Below are 24,195 nucleotides of genomic sequence, written 5' to 3' on the forward strand. Positions count from 1 at the left end.
AGAGAGCGGATCTACTGTATATACCGCAGAGTACACAGAGCGGATCTACTGTATATACCGCAGAGTACAGAGAGCGGCTCTACTGTATATACTGCAGAGTACAGAGCGGATCTACTGTATATACTGCAGAGTACAGAGCGGATCTACTGTATATACCACAGAGTACAGAGAGCGGATCTACTGTATATACGGCAGAGTACAGAGAGCGGATCTACTGTATATACCGCAGAGTACAGAGAGCGGATCTACTGTATATACCGCAGAGTACAGAGAGCGGATCTACTGTATATACTGCAGAGTACAGAGAGCGGATCTACTGTATATACTGCAGAGTACAGAGCGGATCTACTGTATATACTGCAGAGTACAGAGAGCGGATCTACTGTATATAGTGCAGAGTACAGAGAGCGGATCTACTGTATATACTGCAGAGTACAGAGAGCGGATCTACTGTATATACTGCAGAGTACAGAGAGCGGATCTACTTTATATACTGCAGAGTACAGAGAGCGGATCTACTGTATATACTGCAGAGTACAGAGAGCGGATCTACTGTATATACTGCAGAGTACAGAGAGCGGATCTACTGTATATACCGCAGAGTACAGAGAGCGGATCTACTGTATATACTGCAGAGTACAGAGAGCGGATCTACTGTATATACTGCAGAGTAGAGAGAGCGGATCTACTGTATATACCGCAGAGTACAGAGAGCGGATCTACTGTATATACTGCAGAGTACAGAGAGCGGATCTACTGTATATACTGCAGAGTACAGAGAGCGGATCTACTGTATATACTGCAGTGTACAGAGAGCAGATCTACTGTATATACTGCAGAGTACAGAGCGGATCTACTGTATATACTGCAGAGTACAGAGAGCGGATCTACTGTATATACTGCAGAGTACAGAGAGGGGATCTACCAGACAGTGCAGAGCAGATTTATGTTCTGTCCAGGGATGAGCAATGTAGAATGGACCCGGATGAAGAGAAATCTGCAGATAAAACCCAAGTTATGGGATCCGTGGTGGGCAGTGACCCAGACATGATGAGGTTGGGGGTCTCCTAGAAGATCACACATCACAGGGAGCAGGTAATCGTGAATGTCTTGGGGTCACCACAGAAGGAGGATCAGGGACACCATAACCCAGTAGGCGGCCATTGTCCTCAGGTCACGGCCAGCGCTGGACTCCAATGACTCTAAAAAGAAAACAATATATAGTGTTACCTCCAAAATGGTGAGGGGGGAGGGGCTGCTGTAATAGGGAGGGAGGTCTCAACCCCATCCTTCATCTCTTTCACGCTCCCATAGGAGTCAATGGATGCAGTTGGCACACAGCCTGTGCCGGCGTCCAGCCGCTTAACCCCCTGCGCTCCGGCTGCGTCCATTCATTCCTGTGCCGGCAGTTTGAATAGTACTCGCTCATCTCTAATCCATTTCACTTGCTTAAGACAAAAACTTAAAGGGGTTGTCCAGGAATTACAGGTTTCTGCACGGTAAAAAAAAATCTCACGTCTGCTGAGGCCACTGATTGGCCTAAGGAAAGGAACTAGGACGTCACTCATATAGGTCACCATTGCCGTCTTGTGTCCTATCCTTAGGTCACTCATTGGCCTCAGTGGTCACATGTATCAAGGACTTCCACTGGGACAATCCCCGGGGCACCGCTAGAGCATTACGGAGCGCCGAGCACAGGCAAGGTTTTTCCTTCCCAGGCTTTCTTGCAGAATCCTCAGTTCCCTGTAGAGTTCGTGTCTGTCTAAATTCCCATGTAAGTGATGCCACCACATTGTGTCTCCTACCACAAGACACCAGCCTGATCCTGTGGACAGGTCATCAGTATAACAATCATTTTTGGGGTCGGACAATCCCTTTAACACAAGTTTCTAATTCAGTTCTGGACCCTCCAAATAAAGATAAAATCACCTACAAATCCTACAAAGTCCATACTGATGTGAGTAACAGCTTGGAATGGGATTGGAAGCTCCAGAAATGAAGTGGTATTGGATGGGGCACGTGTCATCCCCATGGCGGTTCCCTCTAGTTGGCGGTTCCCTCTAGGTGAAGGTTCCCTCTAGTTGGCGGTTCCCTCTAGTTGGCGGTTCCCTCTAGTTGGTGGTTCCCTCTAGTTGGCGGTTCCCTCTAGGTGAAGGTTCCCTCTAGTTGGTGGTTCCCTCTAGTTGGCGGTTCCCTCTAGTTGACGGTTCCCTCTAGTTGGCGGTTCCCTCTAGTTGGTGGTTCCCTCTAGTTTGCGGTTCCCTCTAGTTGATGGTTCCCTCTAGTTGGCGGTTCCCTCTAGTTGGCGGTTCCCTCTAGTTGACGGTTCCCTCTAGTTGGTGGTTCCCTCTAGTTGGCGGTTCCCTCTAGTTGGCGGTTCGGCGGTTCCCTCTAGTTGACAGTTCCCTCTAGTTGGTGATTCCCTCTAGTTGGCGGTTCCCTCTAGGTGAAGGTTCCCTCTAGTTGGCGGTTCCCTCTAGTTGGTGGTTCCCTCTAGTTGACGGTTCCCTCTAGTTGGTGGTTCCCTCTAGTTGGTGGTTCCCTCTAGTTGGCGGTTCCCTCTAGGTGAAGGTTCCCTCTAGTTGGCGGCCACCCGGTTCCTTCTAGTTGGTGGTTCCCTCTAGTTGGTGGTTCCCTCTACTTGGCGGTTTCCTCTAGTTGGCGGTTCCCTCTAGTTGGCGGTTCCCTCTAGTTGGTGGTTCCCTCTAGTTGGCGGTTCACTCTAGTTGGTGGTTCCCTCTAGTTGGCGGTTCCCTCTAGTTGGCGGTTCCCTCTGGTTGGTGGTTCCCTCTAGTTGGCGGTTCCCTCTGGTTGGTGGTTCCCTCTAGTTGGCGGTTCCCTCTAGTTGGTGGTTCCCTCTAGTTGGCGGTTCCCTCTAGTTGGCGGTTCCCTCTAGTTGGTGGTTCCCTCTAGTTGGTGGTTCCCTCTAGTTGGCGGTTCCCTCTAGTTGGCGGTTCCCTCTGGTTGACGGTTCCCTCTAGTTGGCGGTTCCCTCTAGTTGGCGGTTCCCTCTAGTTGGCAGTTCGGAGGTTCCCTCTAGTTGACGGTTCCCTCTAGTTGGCGGTTTGGCGGTTCCCTCTAGTTGACGGTTCCCTCTAGTTGGTGGTTCCCTCTAGTTGGCGGTTCCTTCTAGTTGGCAGTTCCCTCTAGTTGGCGGTTCCCTCTAGTTGGCGGTTCCCTCTAGGTGAAGGTTCCCTCTAGTTGGCGGTTCCCTCTAGTTGGCGGTTCCCTCTAGTTGGTGGTTCCCTCTAGTTGGCGGTTCCCTCTAGGTGAAGGTTCCCTCTAGTTGGTGGTTCCCTCTAGTTGGCGGTTCCCTCTAGTTGACGGTTCCCTCTAGTTGGCGGTTCCCTCTAGTTGGTGGTTCCCTCTAGTTTGCGGTTCCCTCTAGTTGATGGTTCCCTCTAGTTGGCGGTTCCCTCTAGTTGGCGGTTCCCTCTAGTTGACGGTTCCCTCTAGTTGGTGGTTCCCTCTAGTTGACGGTTCCCTCTAGTTGGCGGTTCCCTCTAGTTGGCGGTTCGGCGGTTCCCTCTAGTTGACAGTTCCCTCTAGTTGGCGGTTCCCTCTAGTTGGCGGTTCCCTCTAGTTGACGGTTCCCTCTAGTTGGCGGTTCCCTCTAGTTGGCGGTTCGGCGGTTCCCTTTAGATGACGGTTCCCTCTAGTTGGTGATTCCCTCTAGTTGGCGGTTCCCTCTAGGTGAAGGTTCCCTCTAGTTGGCGGTTCCCTCTAGTTGGCGGTTCCCTCTAGTTGACGGTTCCCTCTAGTTGGTGGTTCTCTCTAGTTGGTGGTTCCCTCTAGTTGGCGGTTCCCTCTAGGTGAAGGTTCCCTCTAGTTGGCGGCCACCCGGTTCCTTCTAGTTGGTGGTTCCCTCTAGTTGGCGGTTCCCTCTACTTGGCGGTTTCCTCTAGTTGGCGGTTCCCTCTAGTTGGCGGTTCCCTCTAGTTGGCGGTTCACTCTAGTTGGTGGTTCCCTCTAGTTGGCGGTTCCCTCTAGTTGGCGGTTCCCTCTGGTTGGTGGTTCCCTCTAGTTGGCGGTTCCCTCTGGTTGGCGGTTCCCTCTAGTTGGCGGTTCCCTCTAGTTGGTGGTTCCCTCTAGTTGGCGGTTCCCTCTAGTTGGCGGTTCCCCGGTTCCTTCTAGTTGGCGGTTCCCTCTAGTTGGCAGTTCCCTCTAGTTGGTGGTTCCCTCTAGTTGGCGGTTCCCTCTAGTTGGTGGTTCCCTCTAGTTGGCGGTTCCCCGGTTCCTTCTAGTTGGCGGTTCCCTCTAGTTGGTGGTTCCCTCTAGTTGGTGGTTCCCTCTAGTTGGCGGTTCCCTCTAGTTGGTGGTTCCCTCTAGTTGGCGGTTCCCTCTAGTTGGTGGTTCCCTCTAGTTGGTGGTTCCCTCTAGTTGGCGGTTCACTCTAGTTGGTGGTTCCCTCTAGTTGGCAGTTCCCTCTAGTTGGCGGTTCCCTCTGGTTGGTGGTTCCCTCTAGTTGGCGGTTCCCTCTGGTTGGCGGTTCCCTCTAGTTGGCGGTTCCCTCTAGTTGGTGGTTCACTCTAGTTAGCGGTTCCCTCTAGTTGGCGGTTCCCCGGTTCCTTCTAGTTGGCGGTTCCCTCTAGTTGGCGGTTCCCTCTAGTTGGTGGTTCCCTCTAGTTGGTGGTTCCCTCTAGTTGGCGGTTCCCCGGTTCCTTCTAGTTGGTGGTTCCCTCTAGTTGGCAGTTCCCTCTAGTTGGTGGTTCCCTCTAGTTGGCAGTTCCCTCTAGTTGGCGGTTCCCTCTGGTTGGTGGTTCCCTCTAGTTGGCGGTTCCCTCTAGTTGGCGGTTCCCTCTAGTTGGTGGTTCCCTCTAGTTGGCGGTTCCCTCTAGTTGGTGGTTCCCTCTAGTTGGTGGTTCCCTCTAGTTGGTGGTTCCCTCTGGTTGGTGGTTCCCTCTAGTTGGCGGTTCCCTCTGGTTGGCGGTTCCCTCTAGTTGGCGGTTCCCTCTAGTTGGTGGTTCACTCTAGTTAGCGGTTCCCTGTAGTTGGCAGTTCCCCGGTTCCTTCTAGTTGGCGGTTCCCTCTAGTTGGCGGTTCCCTCTGGTTGGTGGTTCCCTCTAGTTGGCGGTTCCTTCTGGTTGGCGGTTCCCTCTAGTTGGCGGTTCCCTCTAGTTGGTGGTTCACTCTAGTTAGCGGTTCCCTGTAGTTGGCGGTTCCCCGGTTCCTTCTAGTTGGCGGTTCCCTCTGGTTGGCGGTTCCCTCTAGTTGGTGGTTCCCTCTAGTTGGCGGTTCCCTCTAGTTGGCGGTTCCCCGGTTCCTTCTAGTTGGCGGTTCCCTCTAGATGATGGTTCCCTCTAGTTGGCGGTTCCCTCTAGTTGGTGGTTCCCTCTAGTTTGCGGTTCCCTCTAGTTGATGGTTCCCTCTAGTTGGCGGTTCCCTCTAGTTGGCGGTTCCCTCTAGTTGACGGTTCCCTCTAGTTGGTGGTTCCCTCTAGTTGGCGGTTCCCTCTAGTTGGCGGTTCGGCGGTTCCCTCTAGTTGACGGTTCCCTCTAGTTGTTGATTCCCTCTAGTTGGCGGTTCCCTCTAGGTGAAGGTTCCCTCTAGTTGGCGGTTCCCTCTAGTTGGCGGTTCCCTCTAGTTGACGGTTCCCTCTAGTTGGTGGTTCCCTCTAGTTGGTGGTTCCCTCTAGTTGGCGGTTCCCTCTAGGTGAAGATTCCCTCTAGTTGGCGGCCACCCGGTTCCTTCTAGTTGGTGGTTCCCTCTAGTTGGCGGTTCCCTCTACTTGGCGGTTTCCTCTAGTTGGCGGTTCCCTCTAGTTGGCGGTTCCCTCTAGTTTGCGGTTCACTCTAGTTGGTGGTTCCCTCTAGTTGGCGGTTCCCTCTAGTTGGTGGTTCCCTCTGGTTGGTGGTTCCCTCTAGTTGGCGGTTCCCTCTGGTTGGCGGTTCCCTCTAGTTGGTGGTTCCCTCTAGTTGGCGGTTCCCCGGTTACTTCTAGTTGGCGGTTCCCTCTAGTTGGCGGTTCCCTCTAGTTGGTGGTTCCCTCTAGTTGGCGGTTCACTCTAGTTGGTGGTTCCCTCTAGTTGGCGGTTCCCTCTGGTTGGTGGTTTCCTCTAGTTGGCGGTTCCCTCTGGTTGGCGGTTCCCTCTAGTTGGCGGTTCCCTCTAGTTGGTGGTTCACTCTAGTTAGCGGTTCCCTCTAGTTGGCGGTTCCCCGGTTCCTTCTAGTTGGCGGTTCCCTCTAGTTGGCGGTTCCCTCTAGTTGGTGGTTCCCTCTAGTTGGCGGTTCCCTCTAGTTGGCGGTTCACTCTACTTGGTGATTCCCTCTAGTTGGCAGTTCCCTCTAGTTGGTGGTTCCCTCTAGTTGGCAGTTCCCTCTAGTTGGCGGTTCCTTCTGGTTGGTGGTTCCCTCTAGTTGGCGGTTCCCTCTAGTTGGCGGTTCCCTCTAGTTGGTGGTTCCCTCTAGTTGGTGGTTCCCTCTAGTTGGTGGTTCCCTCTGGTTGGTGGTTCCCTCTAGTTGGCGGTTCCCTCTGGTTGGCGGTTCCCTCTAGTTGGCGGTTCCCTCTAGTTGGTGGTTCACTCTAGTTAGCGGTTCCCTGTAGTTGGCGGTTCCCCGGTTCCTTCTAGTTGGCGGTTCCCTCTAGTTGGCGGTTCCCTCTGGTTGGTGGTTACCTCTAGTTGGCGGTTCCCTCTAGTTGGCGGTTCCCTCTGGTTGGTGGTTACCTCTAGTTGGCGGTTCCCTCTGGTTGGCGGTTCCCTCTAGTTGGCGGTTCCCTCTAGTTGGTGGTTCACTCTAGTTAGCGGTTCCCTGTAGTTGGCGGTTCCCCGGTTCCTTCTAGTTGGCGGTTCCCTCTAGTTGGCGGTTCCCTCTAGTTGGTGGTTCCCTCTAGTTGACGGTTCCCTCTAGTTGGCGGTTCTCTCTAGTTGGCGGTTCCCCGGTTCCCTCTAGTTGATGGTTCCCTCTAGTTGGTGGTTCCCTCTAGTTGATGGTTCCCTCTAGTTGGCGGTTCCCTCTAGTTGGCGGCTCCCTCTAGTTGACGGTTCCCTCTAGTTGGCGGTTCCCTCTAGTTGGCGGTTCCCTCTAGTTGGCGGTTCCCTCTAGGTGAAGGTTCCCTCTAGTTGGCAGTTCCTTCTAGTTGGCGGTTCCCTCTAGTTGGCGGTTCCCTCTAGTTGGCGGTTCCCTCTAGTTGGCGGTTCCCTCTAGTTGGCAGTTCCCTCTAGTTGGCGGTTCCCTCTAGTTGGCGGTTCCCCGGTTCTCTCTAGTTGGTGGTTCCCTCTAGTTGATGGTTCCCTCTAGTTGACGGTTCTCTCTAGTTGGCGGCTCCCTCTAGTTGACGGTTCCCTCTAGTTGGCGGTTCCCTCTAGGTGAAGGTTCCCTCTAGTTGGCAGTTCCTTCTAGTTGGCGGTTCCCTCTAGTTGGCGGTTCCCTCTAGTTGGCGGTTCCCCGGTTCCCTCTAGTTGGTGGTTCCCTCTAGTTGATGGTTCCCTCTAGTTGGTGGTTCCCTCTAGTTGATGGTTCCCTCTAGTTGGCGGTTCCCTCTAGTTGGCGGTTCCCTCTAGTTGGCGGTTCCCTCTAGTTGGCGGTTCCCCGGTTCCCTCTAGTTGATGGTTCCCTCTAGTTGGCGGTTCCCTCTAGGTGAAGGTTCCCTCTAGTTGGCGGTTCCTTCTAGTTGGTGGTTCCCTCTAGTTGGCGGTTCCCTCTAGTTGGCGGTTCCCCGGTTCCCTCTAGTTGATGGTTCCCTCTAGTTGGCGGTTCCCTCTAGGTGAAGGTTCCCTCTAGTTGGCGGTTCCTTCTAGTTGGTGGTTCCCTCTAGTTGGCGGTTCCCTCTAGTTAGCGGTTCCCCGGTTCCCTCTAGTTGATGGTTCCCTCTAGTTGGCAGTTCCCTCTAGTTGGCAGTTCCCTCTAGGTGAAGGTTCCCTCTAGTTGGCGGTTCCTTCTAGTTGGTGGTTCCCTCTAGTTGGCGGTTCCCTCTAGTTAGCGGTTCCCCGGTTCCCTCTAGTTGATGGGTCCCTCTAGTTGGCAGTTCCTTCTAGTTGGTGGTTCCCTCTAGTTGGCGGTTCCCTCTAGTTGGCGGTTCCCCGGTTCCCTCTAGTTGATGGTTCCCTCTAGTTGGCGGTTCCCTCTAGGTGAAGGTTCCCTCTAGTTGGCGGTTCCTTCTAGTTGGTGGTTCCCTCTAGTTGGCGGTTCCCTCTAGTTGATGGTTCCCTCTAGTTGGCGGTTCCCTCTAGGTGAAGGTTCCCTCTAGTTGGCGGTTCCTTCTAGTTGGTGGTTCCCTCTAGTTGGCGGTTCCCTCTAGTTGATGGTTCCCTCTAGTTGGCGGTTCCCTCTAGTTGGCGGTTCCCCGGTTCCCTCTAGTTGATTGTTCCCTCTAGTTGGCAGTTCCTTCTAGTTGGTGGTTCCCTCTAGTTGGCGGTTCCCTCTAGTTGGCGGTTCCCCGGTTCCCTCTAGTTGATGGTTCCCTCTAGTTGGCGGTTCCCTCTAGGTGAAGGTTCCCTCTAGTTGGCGGTTCCTTCTAGTTGGTGGTTCCCTCTAGTTGGCGGTTCCCTCTAGTTGGCGGTTCCCTCTAGTTTATGGAGAGATGACTGACGTCTCGCTGAGGTTCTGCCATTTCTGGGTCTGAGGTTAAACATCATGAAGAGCTTTTAAGCCTGAATCCTGATATTTTGTATGGAGCGGCCATGTCATAGACAATCAGATGATGGAGTCAGGTTAGTATCTCCTTCCTTCCCCTCATCCTCTTCATCTTCCCTTCATCATCATCCTCCTCCTCATTGCCCAGTAGCAGTGGCTTCATTTACCTGAAGGAGTCAGACAGGGCCGCCCCAGCGAGTCTTGGGTGTGTATGGAGGCCAGGGCTCCGGTGTCATTGTATCCTGGGGAGACACAAATACTTTATCTTAGATTTTATACAGAATTTGATTGGACCGGAGCTCTGGAGTTTGCAGCCTCTTCCCTCTCTCCTGGATAATCTATTGCCTGTAAGTGCTCAGAATCTCTGCACTCACTGAATGGAAGAACATAAAGATGCCGAGGAGAGACTGTGTAATAGGGAGGGGGTGAGACTGAGTGAGAGAGGGGGTGAGACTGAGTGAGAGAGGGGGTGAGACTGAATGGGGGGGGGAGACTGAATGGGGGTGAGACTGAGTGAGAGAGGGGGTGAGACTGAGTGAGAGAGGGGGTGAGACTGAGTGAGAGAGGGGGTGAGACTGAATGGGGGGGGGGAGACTGAATGGGGGTGAGACTGTGTAATAGGGAGGGGGTGGGACTGAGTGAGAGAGGGGGTGAGACTGAATGGGGGGGGAGACTGAATGGGGGGGGGAGACTGAATGGGGGTGAGACTGTGTAATAGGGAGGGGGTGAGACTGAGTGAGAGAGGGGGGAGAGACTGTGTAATAGGGAGGGGGTGAGACTGTGTAATAGGGAGGGGGTGAGACTGAGTGAGAGAGGGGGGAGAGACTGTGTAATAGGGAGGGGGGAGAGACTGTGTAATAGGGAGGGGGTGAGACTGAATGGGGGGGGTGAGACTGAGTGAGAGAGGGGGGAGAGACTGCGTAATAGGGAGGGGGTGAGACTGAGTGAGAGGGGGGAGAGACTGTGTTATAGGGAGGGGGAGAGACTGTGTAATAGGGAGGGGGTGAGACTGAGTGAGAGAGGGGGGAGAGAATGTGTAATAGGGAGGGGGTGAGACTGTGTTATAGGGAGGGGGTGAGACTGAATGGGGGGGGTGAGACTGAGTGAGAGAGGGGGGAGAGACTGTGTAATAGGGAGGGGGTGAGACTGAGTTATAGGGAGGGGGTGGAACTGAGTGAGAGAGGGGGGAGAGACTGTGTAATAGGGAGGGGGTGAGACTGAATGGGGGAGAGACTGTGTAATAGGGAGTGGGTGGGACTGAGTGAGAGATGGGGTGAGACTGTGTAATAGGGAGGGGGTGGGACTGTGTAATAGGGAGGGGGTGGGACTGAGTGAGAGAGGGGGTGAGACTGTGTAATAGGGAGGGGGTGAGACTGTGTTATAGGGAGGAGGTGAGACTGAGTAATAGGGAGGGGGTAAAACTGAGTGAGAGAGGGGGGAGAGACTGTGTTATAGGGAGGGGGAGAGACTGTGTTATAGGGAGGGGGAGAGACTGTGTTATAGGGAGGGGGGAGAGACTGTGTTATAGGGAGGGGGTGAGACTGTGTAATAGGGAGGGGGAGAGACTGAGTGAGAGAGGGGGGAGAGACTGTGTAATAGGGAGGGGGTGAGACTGTGTTCTAGGGAGGGGGTGGGACTGAGTGGGGGGGGGAGACTGTGTAATAGGGAGCGGGAGAGACTGTGTAATAGGGAGGGGGTGAGACTGAGTGAGAGACGAGGAGTGAAGTGTGAGGAAAGGGAAGGAGGTGTGAGGGGGTAGGGGAAGACTGTTTGGAGAAGTGTGGAAGGTGTGAGTGAGCCTGTGAGAAAGGGTGGAAGAGGGGCACAAATGTGAGAGTGGGTGGAGAAGAGGTGAAATTGTGAGTGAGGGTGGCTGATGGGGTGAGATTGTGGGGGAGGATGGTTTAGGACATGGACCTCTGCTCCTGAGTGTAGGAGAACATCCCAGCAGGTACAGCTGCCCCTTCTCTAGCTGAGCTCAGGCAATGCTGCCAATATGGGAGAGGCTGCAGCGCCCCCTCAGGACATGTATGGAGCACACTGATGATGTCACAGCTTTCAGAGTTCCCCCATGCCGATATCTATAAGTTGTCAGATGATAGGACCCTGCGCCTAGACTTGGGTTCCTGTGGTTGGTGACGGGGATCAGGGATCTGCTCTGGTCATGTGATCTCTGCTGATCATCAATGGGGTCTGTTCTTTTTAGCACATCTGCAGATCGGCTCCAGCCATCAATCTCTCGGGGCGGTCAGACCAGAATATTCCGCCTTTCTTCTGTCTCTGCAGGATTAGCTTTATGTGCAGATCATCGGAATATGAGGAGAGTGAGAGGCGGCGCCGCCCTGTGTGCACTGTGTCAGAGCCGCTGACTAATCCCTATTGTAAACCTGTGACTGATGCGACCATCACCCACTGGAGCCACAAGACACCCAACAAGACAGGTGTGCGGAAGAGCAGCACAGAGGATGTCAGGAGAGCAGTGTGCTAATACTATAGAGGAGGTCACAGAGTTACATAGTAGAGGAGCAGGGTCACAGCAGTACAGAGGATGTCAGGAGAGCAGTGTGCTGATACTATAGAGGAGGTCACAGAGTTACATAGTGGAGGAGCAGGGTCACAGCAGCACAGAGGATGTCAGGAGAGCAGTGTGCTGATACTATAGAGGAGGTCACAGAGTTACATAGTGGAGGAGCAGGGTCACAGCAGCACAGAGGATGTCAGGAGAGCAGTGTGCTGATACTATAGAGGAGGTCACAGAGTTACATAGTGGAGGAGCAGGGTCACAGCAGTACAGAGGATGTCAGGAGAGCAGTGTGCTGATACTATAGAGGAGGTCACAGGGTTACATAGTGGAGGAGCAGGGTCACAGCAGCACAGAGGATGTCAGGAGAGCAGTGTGCTGATACTATAGAGGAGGTCACAGAGTTACATAGTGGAGGAGCAGGGTCACAGCAGCACAGAGGATGTCAGGAGAGCAGTGTGCTGATACTATAGAGGAGGTCACAGGGTTACATAGTGGAGGAGCAGGGTCACAGCAGCACAGAGGATGTCAGGAGAGCAGTGTGCTGATACTATAGAGGAGGTCACAGAGTTACATAGTGGAGGAGCAGGGTCACAGCAGCACAGAGGATGTCAGGAGAGCAGTGTGCTGATACTATAGAGGAGGTCACAGAGTTACATAGTAGAGGAGCAGGGTCACAGCAGTACAGAGGATGTCAGGAGAGCAGTGTGCTGATACTATAGAGGAGGTCACAGAGTTACATAGTGGAGGAGCAGGTCACAGCAGTACAGAGGATGTCAGGAGAGCAGTGTGCTGATACTATAGGGGAGGTCACAGAGTTACATAGTGGAGGAGCAGGGTCACAGCAGTACAGAGGATGTCAGGAGAGCAGTGTGCTGATACTATAGAGGAGGTCACAGAGTTACATAGTGGAGGAGCAGGGTCACAGCAGCACAGAGGATGTCAGGAGAGCAGTGTGCTGATACTATAGGAGGTCACAGAGTTACATAGTGGGAGGAGCAGGTCACAGCAGTACAGAGGATGTCAGGAGAGCAGTGTGCTGATCTTATAGAGGAGGTCACACGGTTACATAGTGGAGGAGCAGGTCCCAGCAGCACAGAGGATGTCAGGAGAGCAGTGTGCTGATACTATAGAGGAGGTCACAGAGTTACATAGTAGAGGAGCAGGGTCACAGCAGTACAGAGGATGTCAGGAGAGCAGTGTGCTGATACTATAGGGGAGGTCACAGGGTTACATAGTAGAGGAGCAGGGTCACAGCAGTACAGAGGATGTCAGGAGAGCAGTGTGCTGATACTATAGGGGAGGTCACAGGGTTACATAGTGGAGGAGCAGGTCACAGCAGCACAGAGGATGTCAGGAGAGCAGTGTGCTGATACTATAGAGGAGGTCACAGAGTTACATAGTGGAGGAGCAGGGTCACAGCAGCACAGAGGATGTCAGGAGAGCAGTGTGCTGATACTATAGAGGAGGTCACAGAGTTACATAGTAGAGGAGCAGGGTCACAGCAGTACAGAGGATGTCAGGAGAGCAGTGTGCTGATACTATAGAGGAGGTCACAGAGTTACATAGTGGAGGAGCAGGTCCCAGCAGTACAGAGGATGTCAGGAGAGCAGTGTGCTGATACTATAGAGGAGGTCACAGGGTTACATAGTGGAGGAGCAGGTCCCAGCAGTACAGAGGATGTCAGGAGAGCAGTGTGCTGATACTATAGAGGAGGTCACAGAGTTACATAGTAGAGGAGCAGGGTCACAGCAGTACAGAGGATGTCAGGAGAGCAGTGTGCTGATACTATAGGGGAGGTCACAGGGTTACATAGTGGAGGAGCAGGGTCCCAGCAGTACAGAGGATGTCAGGAGAGCAGTGTGCTGATACTATAGGGGAGGTCACAGGGTGAGAGTTACATAGTGGGAGGAGCAGGGATCCAGCAGCACAGAGGATGTCAGGAGAGCAGTGTGCTGATACTATAGAGGAGGTCACAGAGTTACATAGTGGAGGAGCAGGTCCCAGCAGTACAGAGGATGTCAGGAGAGCAGTGTGCTGATACTATAGAGGAGGTCACAGGGTTACATAGTGGAGGAGCAGGTCCCAGCAGTACAGAGGATGTCAGGAGAGCAGTGTGCTGATACTATAGAGGAGGAGCAGGTCACAGCAGCACAGAGGATGTCAGGAGAGCAGTGTGCTGATACTATAGGGGAGGTCACAGGGTTACATAGTGGAGGAGCAGGGTCACAGCAGTACAGAGGATGTCAGGAGAGCAGTGTGCTGATACTATAGGGGAGGTCACAGGGTGAGAGTTACATAGTGGGAGGAGCAGGGATCCAGCAGCACAGAGGATGTCAGGAGAGCAGTGTGCTGATACTATAGAGGAGGTCACAGAGTTACATAGTAGAGGAGCAGGGTCACAGCAGCACAGAGGATGTCAGGAGAGCAGTGTGCTGATACTATAGAGGAGGTCACAGAGTTACATAGTGGAGGAGCAGGGTCACAGCAGCACAGAGGATGTCAGGAGAGCAGTGTGCTGATACTATAGAGGAGGTCACAGAGTTACATAGTGGAGGAGCAGGGTCACAGCAGCACAGAGGATGTCAGGAGAGCAGTGTGCTGATACTATAGAGGAGGTCACAGGGTTACATAGTGGAGGAGCAGGTCCCAGCAGTACAGAGGATGTCAGGAGAGCAGTGTGCTGATACTATAGAGGAGGTCACAGGGTTACATAGAGGGAGGAGCAGGTCACAGCAGCACAGAGGATGTCAGGAGAGCAGTGTGCTGATACTATAGAGGAGGTCACAGGGTTACATAGTGGAGGAGCAGGGTCACAGCAGCACAGAGGATGTCAGGAGAGCAGTGTGCTGATATTATAGAGGAGGTCACAGGGTTACATAGTGGAGGAGCAGGGTCACAGCAGCACAGAGGATGTCAGGAGAGCAGTGTGCTGATACTATAGAGGAGGTCACAGAGTTACATAGTGGAGGAGCAGGGTCACAGCAGCACAGAGGATGTCAGGAGAGCAGTGTGCTGATACTATAGAGGAGGTCACAGAGTTACATAGTGGAGGAGCAGGGTCACAGCAGCACAGAGGATGTCAGGAGAGCAGTGTGCTGATACTATAGAGGAGGTCAAAGAGTTACATAGTGGGAGGAGCAGGGTCACAGCAGCACAGAGGATGTCAGGAGAGCAGTGTGCTGATACTATAGGGGAGGTCACAGAGTTACATAGTGGGAGGAGCAGGTCACAGCAGCACAGAGGATGTCAGGAGAGCAGTGTGCTGATACTATGGAGGAGGTCACAGAGTTACATAGTGGGAGGAGCAGGTCACAGCAGCACAGAGGATGTCAGGAGAGCAGTGTGCTGATACTATAGAGGAGGTCACAGGGTTACATAGTGGAGGAGCAGGGTCACAGCAGCACAGAGGATGTCAGGAGAGCAGTGTGCTGATACTATAGGGGAGGTCACAGGGTTACATAGTGGAGGAGCAGGTCCCAGCAGCACAGAGGATGTCAGGAGAGCAGTGTGCTGATACTATAGGGGAGGTCACAGAGTTACATAGTGGGAGGAGCAGGTCACAGCAGCACAGAGGATGTCAGGAGAGCAGTGTGCTGATACTATAGAGGAGGTCACAGAGTTACATAGTGGGAGGAGCAGGTCACAGCAGCACAGAGGATGTCAGGAGAGCAGTGTGCTGATATTATAGGGGAGGTCACAGGGTTACATAGTGGAGGAGCAGGGCCACAGCAGCACAGAGGATGTCAGGAGAGGAGTGTGCTGATCTTATAGAGGAGGTCACAGGGTGAGAGTTACATAGTGGAGGAGCAGGGTCCCAGCAGCACAGAGTATTTCAGGACTATCCATGAGTGTTGGATGCCACTATGACATTACCTATGATGTAGAAGGTCAGGCCTTGGCACGTCGTGTTGTTATTCGGACTGTCAGGTAAAAATATGACTTTCCAGGGAGTGACATTTAGGGCGATCGACAACGATTCCCGGAAGGCAGATCTGAAAGAAGACATGTTACATCACACATTATAGAGACAGACCCCGCCCCTACACATGACATCACAGCACCTATTAAGTGAGGTCATCCTCTGGAAATATAGAGTTGTGATAGGAACATCAGGAATAATGAGGGAGGACAACTCCAGGGCGTCCAATGTGACCGTCAGAGGCCTCCCGATAACTGGTGACACAAAGACAGAATCATAAACATGTTCATCATCATCATCATCACCATCATCATCACCATCATCACCATCACCATCATCATCATCACCATCATCACCATCATCACCATCACCATCACCATCATCACCATCATCACCATCACCATCACCATCATCACCATCATCACCATCACCATCACCATCATCACCATCATCACCATCACCATCACCATCATCACCATCACCATCATCATCATCACCATCATCACCATCATCACCATCACCATCACCATCATCATCATCACCATCATCACCATCATCACCATCATCACCATCACCATCATCACCATCATCACCATCACCATCATCACCATCACCATCATCACCATCATCACCATCACCATCACCATCATCACCATCACCATCATCACCACCATCACCATCATCATCATCACCATCATCATCATCACCATCACCATCATCACCATCACCATCACCATCATCACCATCACCATCATCACCATCATCACCATCACCATCACCATCATCACCATCACCATCATCACCATCACCATCACCATCATCACCATCACCATCATCATCATCATCATCACCATCACCATCATCACCATCACCATCACCATCACCATCATCACCATCACCATCATCACCATCACCATCACCATCATCACCATCACCATCATCACCATCACCATCACCATCATCACCATCACCATCATCACCATCACCATCATCACCATCACCATCACCATCATCACCATCACCATCATCACCATCACCATCACCATCATCACCATCACCATCATCACCATCACCATCACCATCATCATCACTCACTTCTGTGAGCTAGAACATCTGATACTGCTGTAATTGTTGGTAATTGCTATTATTATTATTATTATTATTATTATTATTATTATTATACATTATTATTATTATTATTATTATTATTAATATTATTTTATCACCACCATCATTTGCAATAAATAATAATAATAATAATAATAATAATAATAATAATAATAATAATAATGTAATATAATAATAATAATAATAATAATAATAATGTAATAATAATAATAATAAAAATAATGTAATAATAATAATAATGTAATATAATAATAATAATAATAATAATGTAATATAATAATAATAATAATAATAATAATAATAATAATAATAATAATGTAATAATAATAATAATAATAATAATAATAATAATAATGTAATATAATAATAATAATAATAATAATAATAATAATAATAATAATAATAATAATAATGAAGAAGAAGAAGTTTGTGCACACAAGGCTTTCCAGAAATCCTGACAAGCACTAACATCTTCTCGCACGAAAGGTCCAAAATTCCTCTTCAATGTTGGGCAAATGTTATTTGGAGCTAAAGGCAGGTGGAGGAGGCTGCAGCTACATGTGGATGTTATTAAGCTTAGGGGTTCACTTACTTCTTCTCTCCATGTGCCCCATAATAGACATGATATAACTGTCTGCTGTTACATTGTGTTTGTCTCTTATTGTCACTTACAATTATATTATATCGCATTACACAGCATTCTCCAAAGAAATTCAGAGAAATCCAAAGGGTTCACTTACTTTTTCTTGAAACTGTATACAATGGACAATAGTCAGAGCTTTTTGGGGCCCCTACACTATACCTGTGTAATCTCCGGTCAGGGGCAGGTTGGGGTCCGTCACCAGCACCTTCTGTTCTGCAGTCACAGGTCCATGCTTCCCGGTCAGGTCTCCGACTCGGCAGAGCTGTGGACTCCTCCTTGTGCACAAATCTCCAGTCTAGAGAGATGAAGCAGAGGAGGTAACAAGGTGCGGACAATGGTGGCCCTGATGGGACCCCCAGCAGATCTTCATGTGTCACATCCCTCTTACCCACAATAGTTACATATGGAAAGCTGGGTCATAGCTAGTATGTTCTCCATTACATGGCTTCCCTGGAAAATTTGGACTAACCCAAAAAGGAGCAAGTGAATACCTTAGTGGTATTGGTGGTAACCCCGACCCAACACAGCCTGCCCTTACCTGTACAAGATCTCCAGCAGCCTTGGAAGTCCTTATAAGAAACTGGGTGATAACAAACTAGTCAGCAGACGGCCCTTGTGCAAGGAACTAATGTGGCCCCAATGTATGAAAGTAGGTGGAGAATCCTCGGAGCAGCCGCTATAGGCTATACTATACATGTCCATTACACTGGAGTGGACCTCACATCTGCAGAGCGTCTCACCTGACTGGGGACATCGTATGGATTGTAGGGTTCTGCTCCCCGCTCCTGTGTACGGATCAGCCACTCAATAGTCTGCAAACAATATAGACAGTGATATGGGCCTCAATGCCCCTGATCATATGGATATAATGGCCTCAATGCCCCTGATCATATGGATATAATGGCCTCAATGCCCCTGCTCATATAGATATAATGGCCTCAGTGTCCCTGCTCATATAGATATAATGGCCTCAATGTCCCTACTCATATAGATATAACGGCCTCAATGTCCCTGCTCATATAGATATAATGGCCTCAATGTCCCTGCTCATATAGATATAATGGCCTCAATGTCCCTGCTCATATAGATATAATGGCCTCAGTGTCCCTGCTCATATAGATATAATGGCCTCAATGTCCCTGCTCATATAGATATAATGGCCTCAATGTCCCTGCTCATATAGATATAACGGCCTCAATGTCCCTGCTCATATAGATATAACGGCCTCAATGTCCCTACTCATATAGATATAACGGCCTCAATGTCCCTGCTCATATAGATATAACGGCCTCAATGTCCCTGCTCATATAGATATAATGGCCTCAATGTCCCTGCTCATATAGATATAATGGCCTCAATGTCCCTGCTCATATAGATATAATGGCCTCAGTGTCCCTGCTCATATAGATATATGGGCCTCAATGTCCCTGCTCATATAGATATAATGGCCTCAATGTCCCTGCTCATATAGATATAATGGCCTCAATGTCCCTGCTCATATAGATATATGGGCCTCAATGTCCCTGCTCATATAGATATAATGGCCTCAATGTCCCTGCTCATATAGATATAATGGCCTCAATGTCCCTGCTCATATAGATATAATGGCCTCAATGTCCCTGCTCATATAGATATAATGGCCATAATGTCCCTGATCATATAGATATATGGGCCTCAATGTCCCTGCTCATATAGATATATGGGCCTCAATGTCCCTGCTCATATAGATATAACGGCCTCAATGTCCCTGCTCATATAGATATAATGGCCTCAGTGTCCCTGCTCATATAGATATAATGGCCTCAATGTCCCTACTCATATAGATATATGGGCCTCAATGTCCATGATCATATAGATATAATGGCCTCAATGTCCCTGTTCATATAGATATATGGGCCTCAATGTCCCTGCTCATATAGATATATGGGCCTCAATGTCCCTGCTCATATAGATATAATGGCCTCAATGTCCCTGCTCATATAGATATATGGGCCTCAATGTTCATGATCATATAGATATAATGGCCTCAATGTCCCTGTTCATATAGATATATGGGCCTCAATGTCCCTGCTCATATAGATATATGGGCCTCAATGTCCCTACTCATATAGATATATGGGCCTCAATGTCCCTGATCATATAGATATATGGGCCTCAATGTCCCTGCTCATATAGATATATGGGCCTCAGTGTCCCTGATCATATAGATATATGGGCCTCAATGTCCCTGCTCATATAGATATAATGGCCTCAATGTCCATGATCATATAGATATATGGGCCTCAGTGTCCCTGCTCATATAGATATATGGGCCTCAGTGTCCCTGCTCATATAGATATAATGGCCTCAATGTCCCTACTCATATAGATATATGGGCCTCAATGTCCATGATCATATAGATATAATGGCCTCAATGTCCCTGTTCATATAGATATATGGGCCTCAATGTCCCTGCTCATATAGATATATGGGCCTCAATGTCCCTGCTCATATAGATATAATGGCCTCAATGTCCCTGCTCATATAGATATATGGGCCTCAATGTCCATGATCATATAGATATAATGGCCTCAATGTCCCTGTTCATATAGATATATGGGCCTCAATGTCCCTGCTCATATAGATATATGGGCCTCAATGTCCCTACTCATATAGATATATGGGCCTCAATGTCCCTGATCATATAGATATATGGGCCTCAATGTCCCTGCTCATATAGATATATGGGCCTCAGTGTCCCTGATCATATAGATATATGGGCCTCAATGTCCCTGCTCATATAGATATAATGGCCTCAATGTCCCTGCTCATATAGATATATGGGCCTCAGTGTCCCTGCTCATATAGATATATGGGCCTCAGTGTCCCTGCTCATATAGATATATGGGCCTCAGTGTCCCTGCTCATATAGGTATATGGGCCTCAATGTCCCTGATCATATAGATATATGGGCCTCAGTGTCCCTGCTCATATAGATATATGGGCCTCAGTGTCCCTGCTCATATAGATATATGGGCCTCAATGTCCCTGCTCATATAGATATATGGGCCTCAATGTCCCTGTTCATATAGATATAATGGCCTCAATGTCCCTGCTCATATAGATATAATGGCCTCAATGTCCCTGCTCATATAGATATATGGGCCTCAATGTCCCTGTTCATATAGATATAATGGCCTCAATGTCCCTGCTCATATAGATATAATGGCCTCAATGTCCCTGCTCATATAGATATATGGGCCTCAATGTCCCTGATCATTTAGATATATGGGCCTCAATGTCCCTGCTCATATAGATATATGGGCCTCAATGTCCCTGTTCATATAGATATAATGGCCTCAATGTCCCTGCTCATATAGATATAATGGCCTCAATGTCCCTGATCATATAGATATATGGGTCTCAATGTCCCTGCTCGTATAGATATATGGGCCTCAATGTCCCTGATCATATAGATATAATGGCCTCAATGTCCCTACTCATATAGATATATGGGCCTCAATGTCCATGATCATATAGATATAATGGCCTCAATGTCCCTGCTCATATAGATATATGGGCCTCAGTGTCCCTGATCATATACATATAACGGCCTCAATGTCCCTGCTCATATAGATATATGGGCCTCAATGTCCCTACTCATATAGATATATGGGCCTCAATGTCCCTGCTCATATAGATATAATGGCCTCAATGTCCCTGATCATATAGATATAATGGCCTCAATGTCCCTGATCATATAGATATAATGGCCTCAATGTCCCTGATCATATAGATATAATGGCCTCAATGTCCCTGCTCATATAGATATATGGGCCTCAATGTCCCTGATCATATAGATATATGGGCCTCAATGTCCCTGATCATATAGATATAATGGCCTCAATGTCCCTGATCATATAGATATAATGGCCTCAATGTCCCTGCTCATATAGATATAATGGCCTCAATGTCGCTGATCATATAGATATATGGGCCTCAATGTCCCTGATCATATAGATATAACGGCCTCAATGTCCCTGCTCATATAGATATAATGGCCTCAATGTCCCTGCTCATATAGATATATGGGCCTCAATGTCCCTGATCATATAGATATAATGGCCTCAATGTCCCTGCTCATATAGATATAATGGCCTCAATGTCGCTGATCATATAGATATATGGGCCTCAATGTCCCTGATCATATAGATATAACGGCCTCAATGTCCCTGTTCATATAGATATAATGGCCTCAATGTCCCTGCTCATATAGATATATGGGCCTCAATGTCCCTGATCATATAGATATAACGGCCTCAATGTCCCTGCTCATATAGATATAATGGCCATAATGTCCCTGATCATATAGATATATGGGCCTCAATGTCCCTGCTCATATAGATATAATGGCCTCAATGTCCCTGCTCATATAGATATATGGGCCTCAATGTCCCTGATCATATAGATATAACGGCCTCAATGTCCCTGCTCATATAGATATAATGGCCTCAATGTCCCTGATCATATAGATATATGGGCCTCAATGCCCCTGCTCATATAGATATAATGGCCTCAATGTCCCTGCTCATATAGATATATGGGCCTCAGTGTCCCTGATCATATAGATATATGGGCCTCAATGTCCCTGATCATATAGATATAATGGCCTCAATGTCCCTGCTCATATAGATATATGGGCCTCAATGTCCCTGTTCATATAGATATATGGGCCTCAATGTCCCTGATCATATAGATATAATGGCCTCAATGTCCCTGCTCATATAGATATAATGGCCTCAATGTCCCTGCTCATATAGATATAATGGCCTCAATGTCCCTGCTCATATAGATATAATGGCCTCAATGTCCCTGCTCATATAGATATAATGGCCTCAATGTCCCTGCTCATATAGATATAATGGCCTCAATGTCCCTGATCATATAGATATATGGGCCTCAATGTCCCTACTCATATAGATATAATGGCCTCAATGTCCCTGCTCATATAGATATAATGGCCTCAATGTCCCTACTCATATAGATATATGGGCCTCAATGTCCCTACTCATATAGATATATGGGCCTCAATGTCCATGATCATATAGATATAACGGCCTCAATGTCCCTGCTCATATAGATATATGGGCCTCAATGTCCCTACTCATATAGATATATGGACCTCAGTGTCCCTGATCATATAGATATAATGGCCTCAATGCCCCTGCTCATATAGATATATGGGCCTCAATGTCCCTGTTCATATAGATATAATGGCCTCAATGTCCCTGCTCATATAGATATAATGGCCTCAATGTCCCTGCTCATATAGATATAATGGCCTCAATGTCCCTGATCATATAGATATATGGGCCTCAATGTCCCTGATCATATAGATATATGGGTCTCAATGTCCCTGCTCATATAGATATAATGGCCATAATGTCCCTGCTCATATAGATATAATGGCCTCAGTGTCCCTGCTCATATAGATATATGGGCCTCAATGTCCCTGCTCATATAGATATATGGGCCTCAGTGTCCCTGCTCATATAGATATATGGGCCTCAATGTCCCTGCTCATATAGATATAATGGCCTCAATGTCCCTGCTCATATAGATATAATGGCCTCAGTGTCCCTGCTCATATAGATATATGGGCCTCAGTGTCCCTGCTCATATAGATATAATGGCCTCAATGTCCCTGCTCATATAGATATAATGGCCATAATGTCCCTGTTCATATAGATATAATGGCCTCAATGTCCCTGCTCATATAGATATAATGGCCTCAATGTCCCTGCTCATATAGATATAATGGCCTCAATGTCCCTGCTCATATAGATATAATGGCCTCAATGTCCCTGCTTATATAGATATAATGGCCTCAATGTCCCTGATCATATGGATATATGGGCCTCAATGTCCCTACTCATATAGATATAATGGCCTCAATGTCCCTGCTCATATAGATATATGGGCCTCAATGTCCCTGCTCATATAGATATAATGGCCTCAATGTCCCTGCTCATATAGATATAATGGTCTCAATGTCCCTGCTCATATAGATATAATGGCCTCAATGTCCCTGATCATATAGATATATGGGCCTCAATGTCCCTGCTCATATAGATATAATGGCCTCAATGTCCCTGCTCATATAGATATATGGGCCTCAGTGTCCCTGATCATATAGATATATGGGCCTCAATGTCCCTGATCATATAGATATAATGGCCTCAATGTCCCTGCTCATATAGATATATGGGCCTCAATGTCCCTGTTCATATAGATATAATGGCCTCAATGTCCCTGCTCATATAGATATAATGGCCTCAATGTCCCTGATCATATAGATATATGGGCCTCAATGTCCCTGCTCATATAGATATAATGGCCTCAATGTCCCTGCTTATATAGATATAATGGCCTCAATGTCCCTGCTCATATAGATATAATGGCCTCAATGTCCCTGCTCATATAGATATAATGGCCTCAATGTCCCTGATCATATAGATATATGGGCCTCAATGTCCCTACTCATATAGATATAATGGCCTCAATGTCCCTGCTCATATAGATATATGGGCCTCAATGTCCCTGCTCATATAGATATAATGGCCTCAATGTCCCTGCTCATATAGATATAATGGCCTCAATGTCCCTGCTCATATAGATATAATGGCCTCAATGTCCCTGATCATATAGATATATGGGCCTCAATGTCCCTGCTCATATAGATATAATGGCCTCAATGTCCCTGCTCATATAGATATAATGGCCTCAATGTCCCTGATCATATAGATATATGGGCCTCAATGTCCCTACTTATATAGATATATGGGCCTCAATGTCCATGATCATATAGATATATGGGCCTCAATGTCCCTACTTATATAGATATATGGGCCTCAATGTCCCTGATCATATAGATATAATGGCCTCAATGTCCCTGCTCATATATATATAATGGCCTCAATGTCCCTGATCATATAGATATATGGGCCTCAATGTCCCTGCTCATATAGATATATGGGCCTCAATGTCTCTACTCATATATATATAATGGCCTCAATGTCCCTGCTCATATAGATATAATGGCCTCAATGTCCCTGCTCATATAGATATATGGGCCTCAATGTCTCTACTCATATAGATATAATGGCCTCAGTGTCCCTCATCATATAGATATAATGGCCTCAATGTCTCTACTCATATAGATATAATGGCCTCAATGTCCCTGATCATATAGATATATGGGCCTCAATGTCCCTGCTCATATAGATATAATGGCCTCAGTGTCCCTGATCATATAGATATAATGGCCTCAATGTCCCTGCTCATATAGATATATGGGCCTCAATGTCTCTACTCATATAGATATAATGGCCTCAATGTCCCTGATCATATAGATATAATGGCCTCAATG

The 24,195-nt window shown here is 48.5% G+C and overlaps 1 protein-coding gene and 1 long non-coding RNA gene across 2 annotated transcripts in view; both read right to left on the reverse strand.

The window, feature by feature from the left end:
• Positions 1-938: 938 nt before the first annotated feature.
• Positions 939-24,195, reverse strand: part of LOC142217638 (uncharacterized) — a 41,551-nt gene continuing 18,294 nt past the window's right edge. Inside the window, exons 5-10 of the mRNA XM_075285962.1 lie at positions 17,528-17,599; positions 16,947-17,082; positions 15,159-15,270; positions 14,971-15,089; positions 8,741-8,815; positions 939-1,202 (exon numbers count right to left, since the gene is read on the reverse strand). Of these exons, the coding sequence (XP_075142063.1) occupies positions 1,117-1,202; positions 8,741-8,815; positions 14,971-15,089; positions 15,159-15,270; positions 16,947-17,082; positions 17,528-17,599 (600 nt within the window). The 3' untranslated portion in view covers positions 939-1,116. The remainder of the gene's footprint in view (positions 1,203-8,740; positions 8,816-14,970; positions 15,090-15,158; positions 15,271-16,946; positions 17,083-17,527; positions 17,600-24,195) is intronic.
• On the reverse strand, positions 12,037-13,091 carry LOC142216316 (uncharacterized). The gene is made up of 3 exons (XR_012717338.1): positions 13,057-13,091; positions 12,884-12,965; positions 12,037-12,138 (listed from the first exon to the last, which is right to left on the reverse strand). It is a non-coding gene; the product is annotated as an uncharacterized LOC142216316 (long non-coding RNA).

Source organism: Leptodactylus fuscus, chromosome 8 (assembly GCF_031893055.1).
Source record: "Leptodactylus fuscus isolate aLepFus1 chromosome 8, aLepFus1.hap2, whole genome shotgun sequence".
NCBI classification, from domain to species: domain Eukaryota; kingdom Metazoa; phylum Chordata; class Amphibia; order Anura; family Leptodactylidae; genus Leptodactylus; species Leptodactylus fuscus.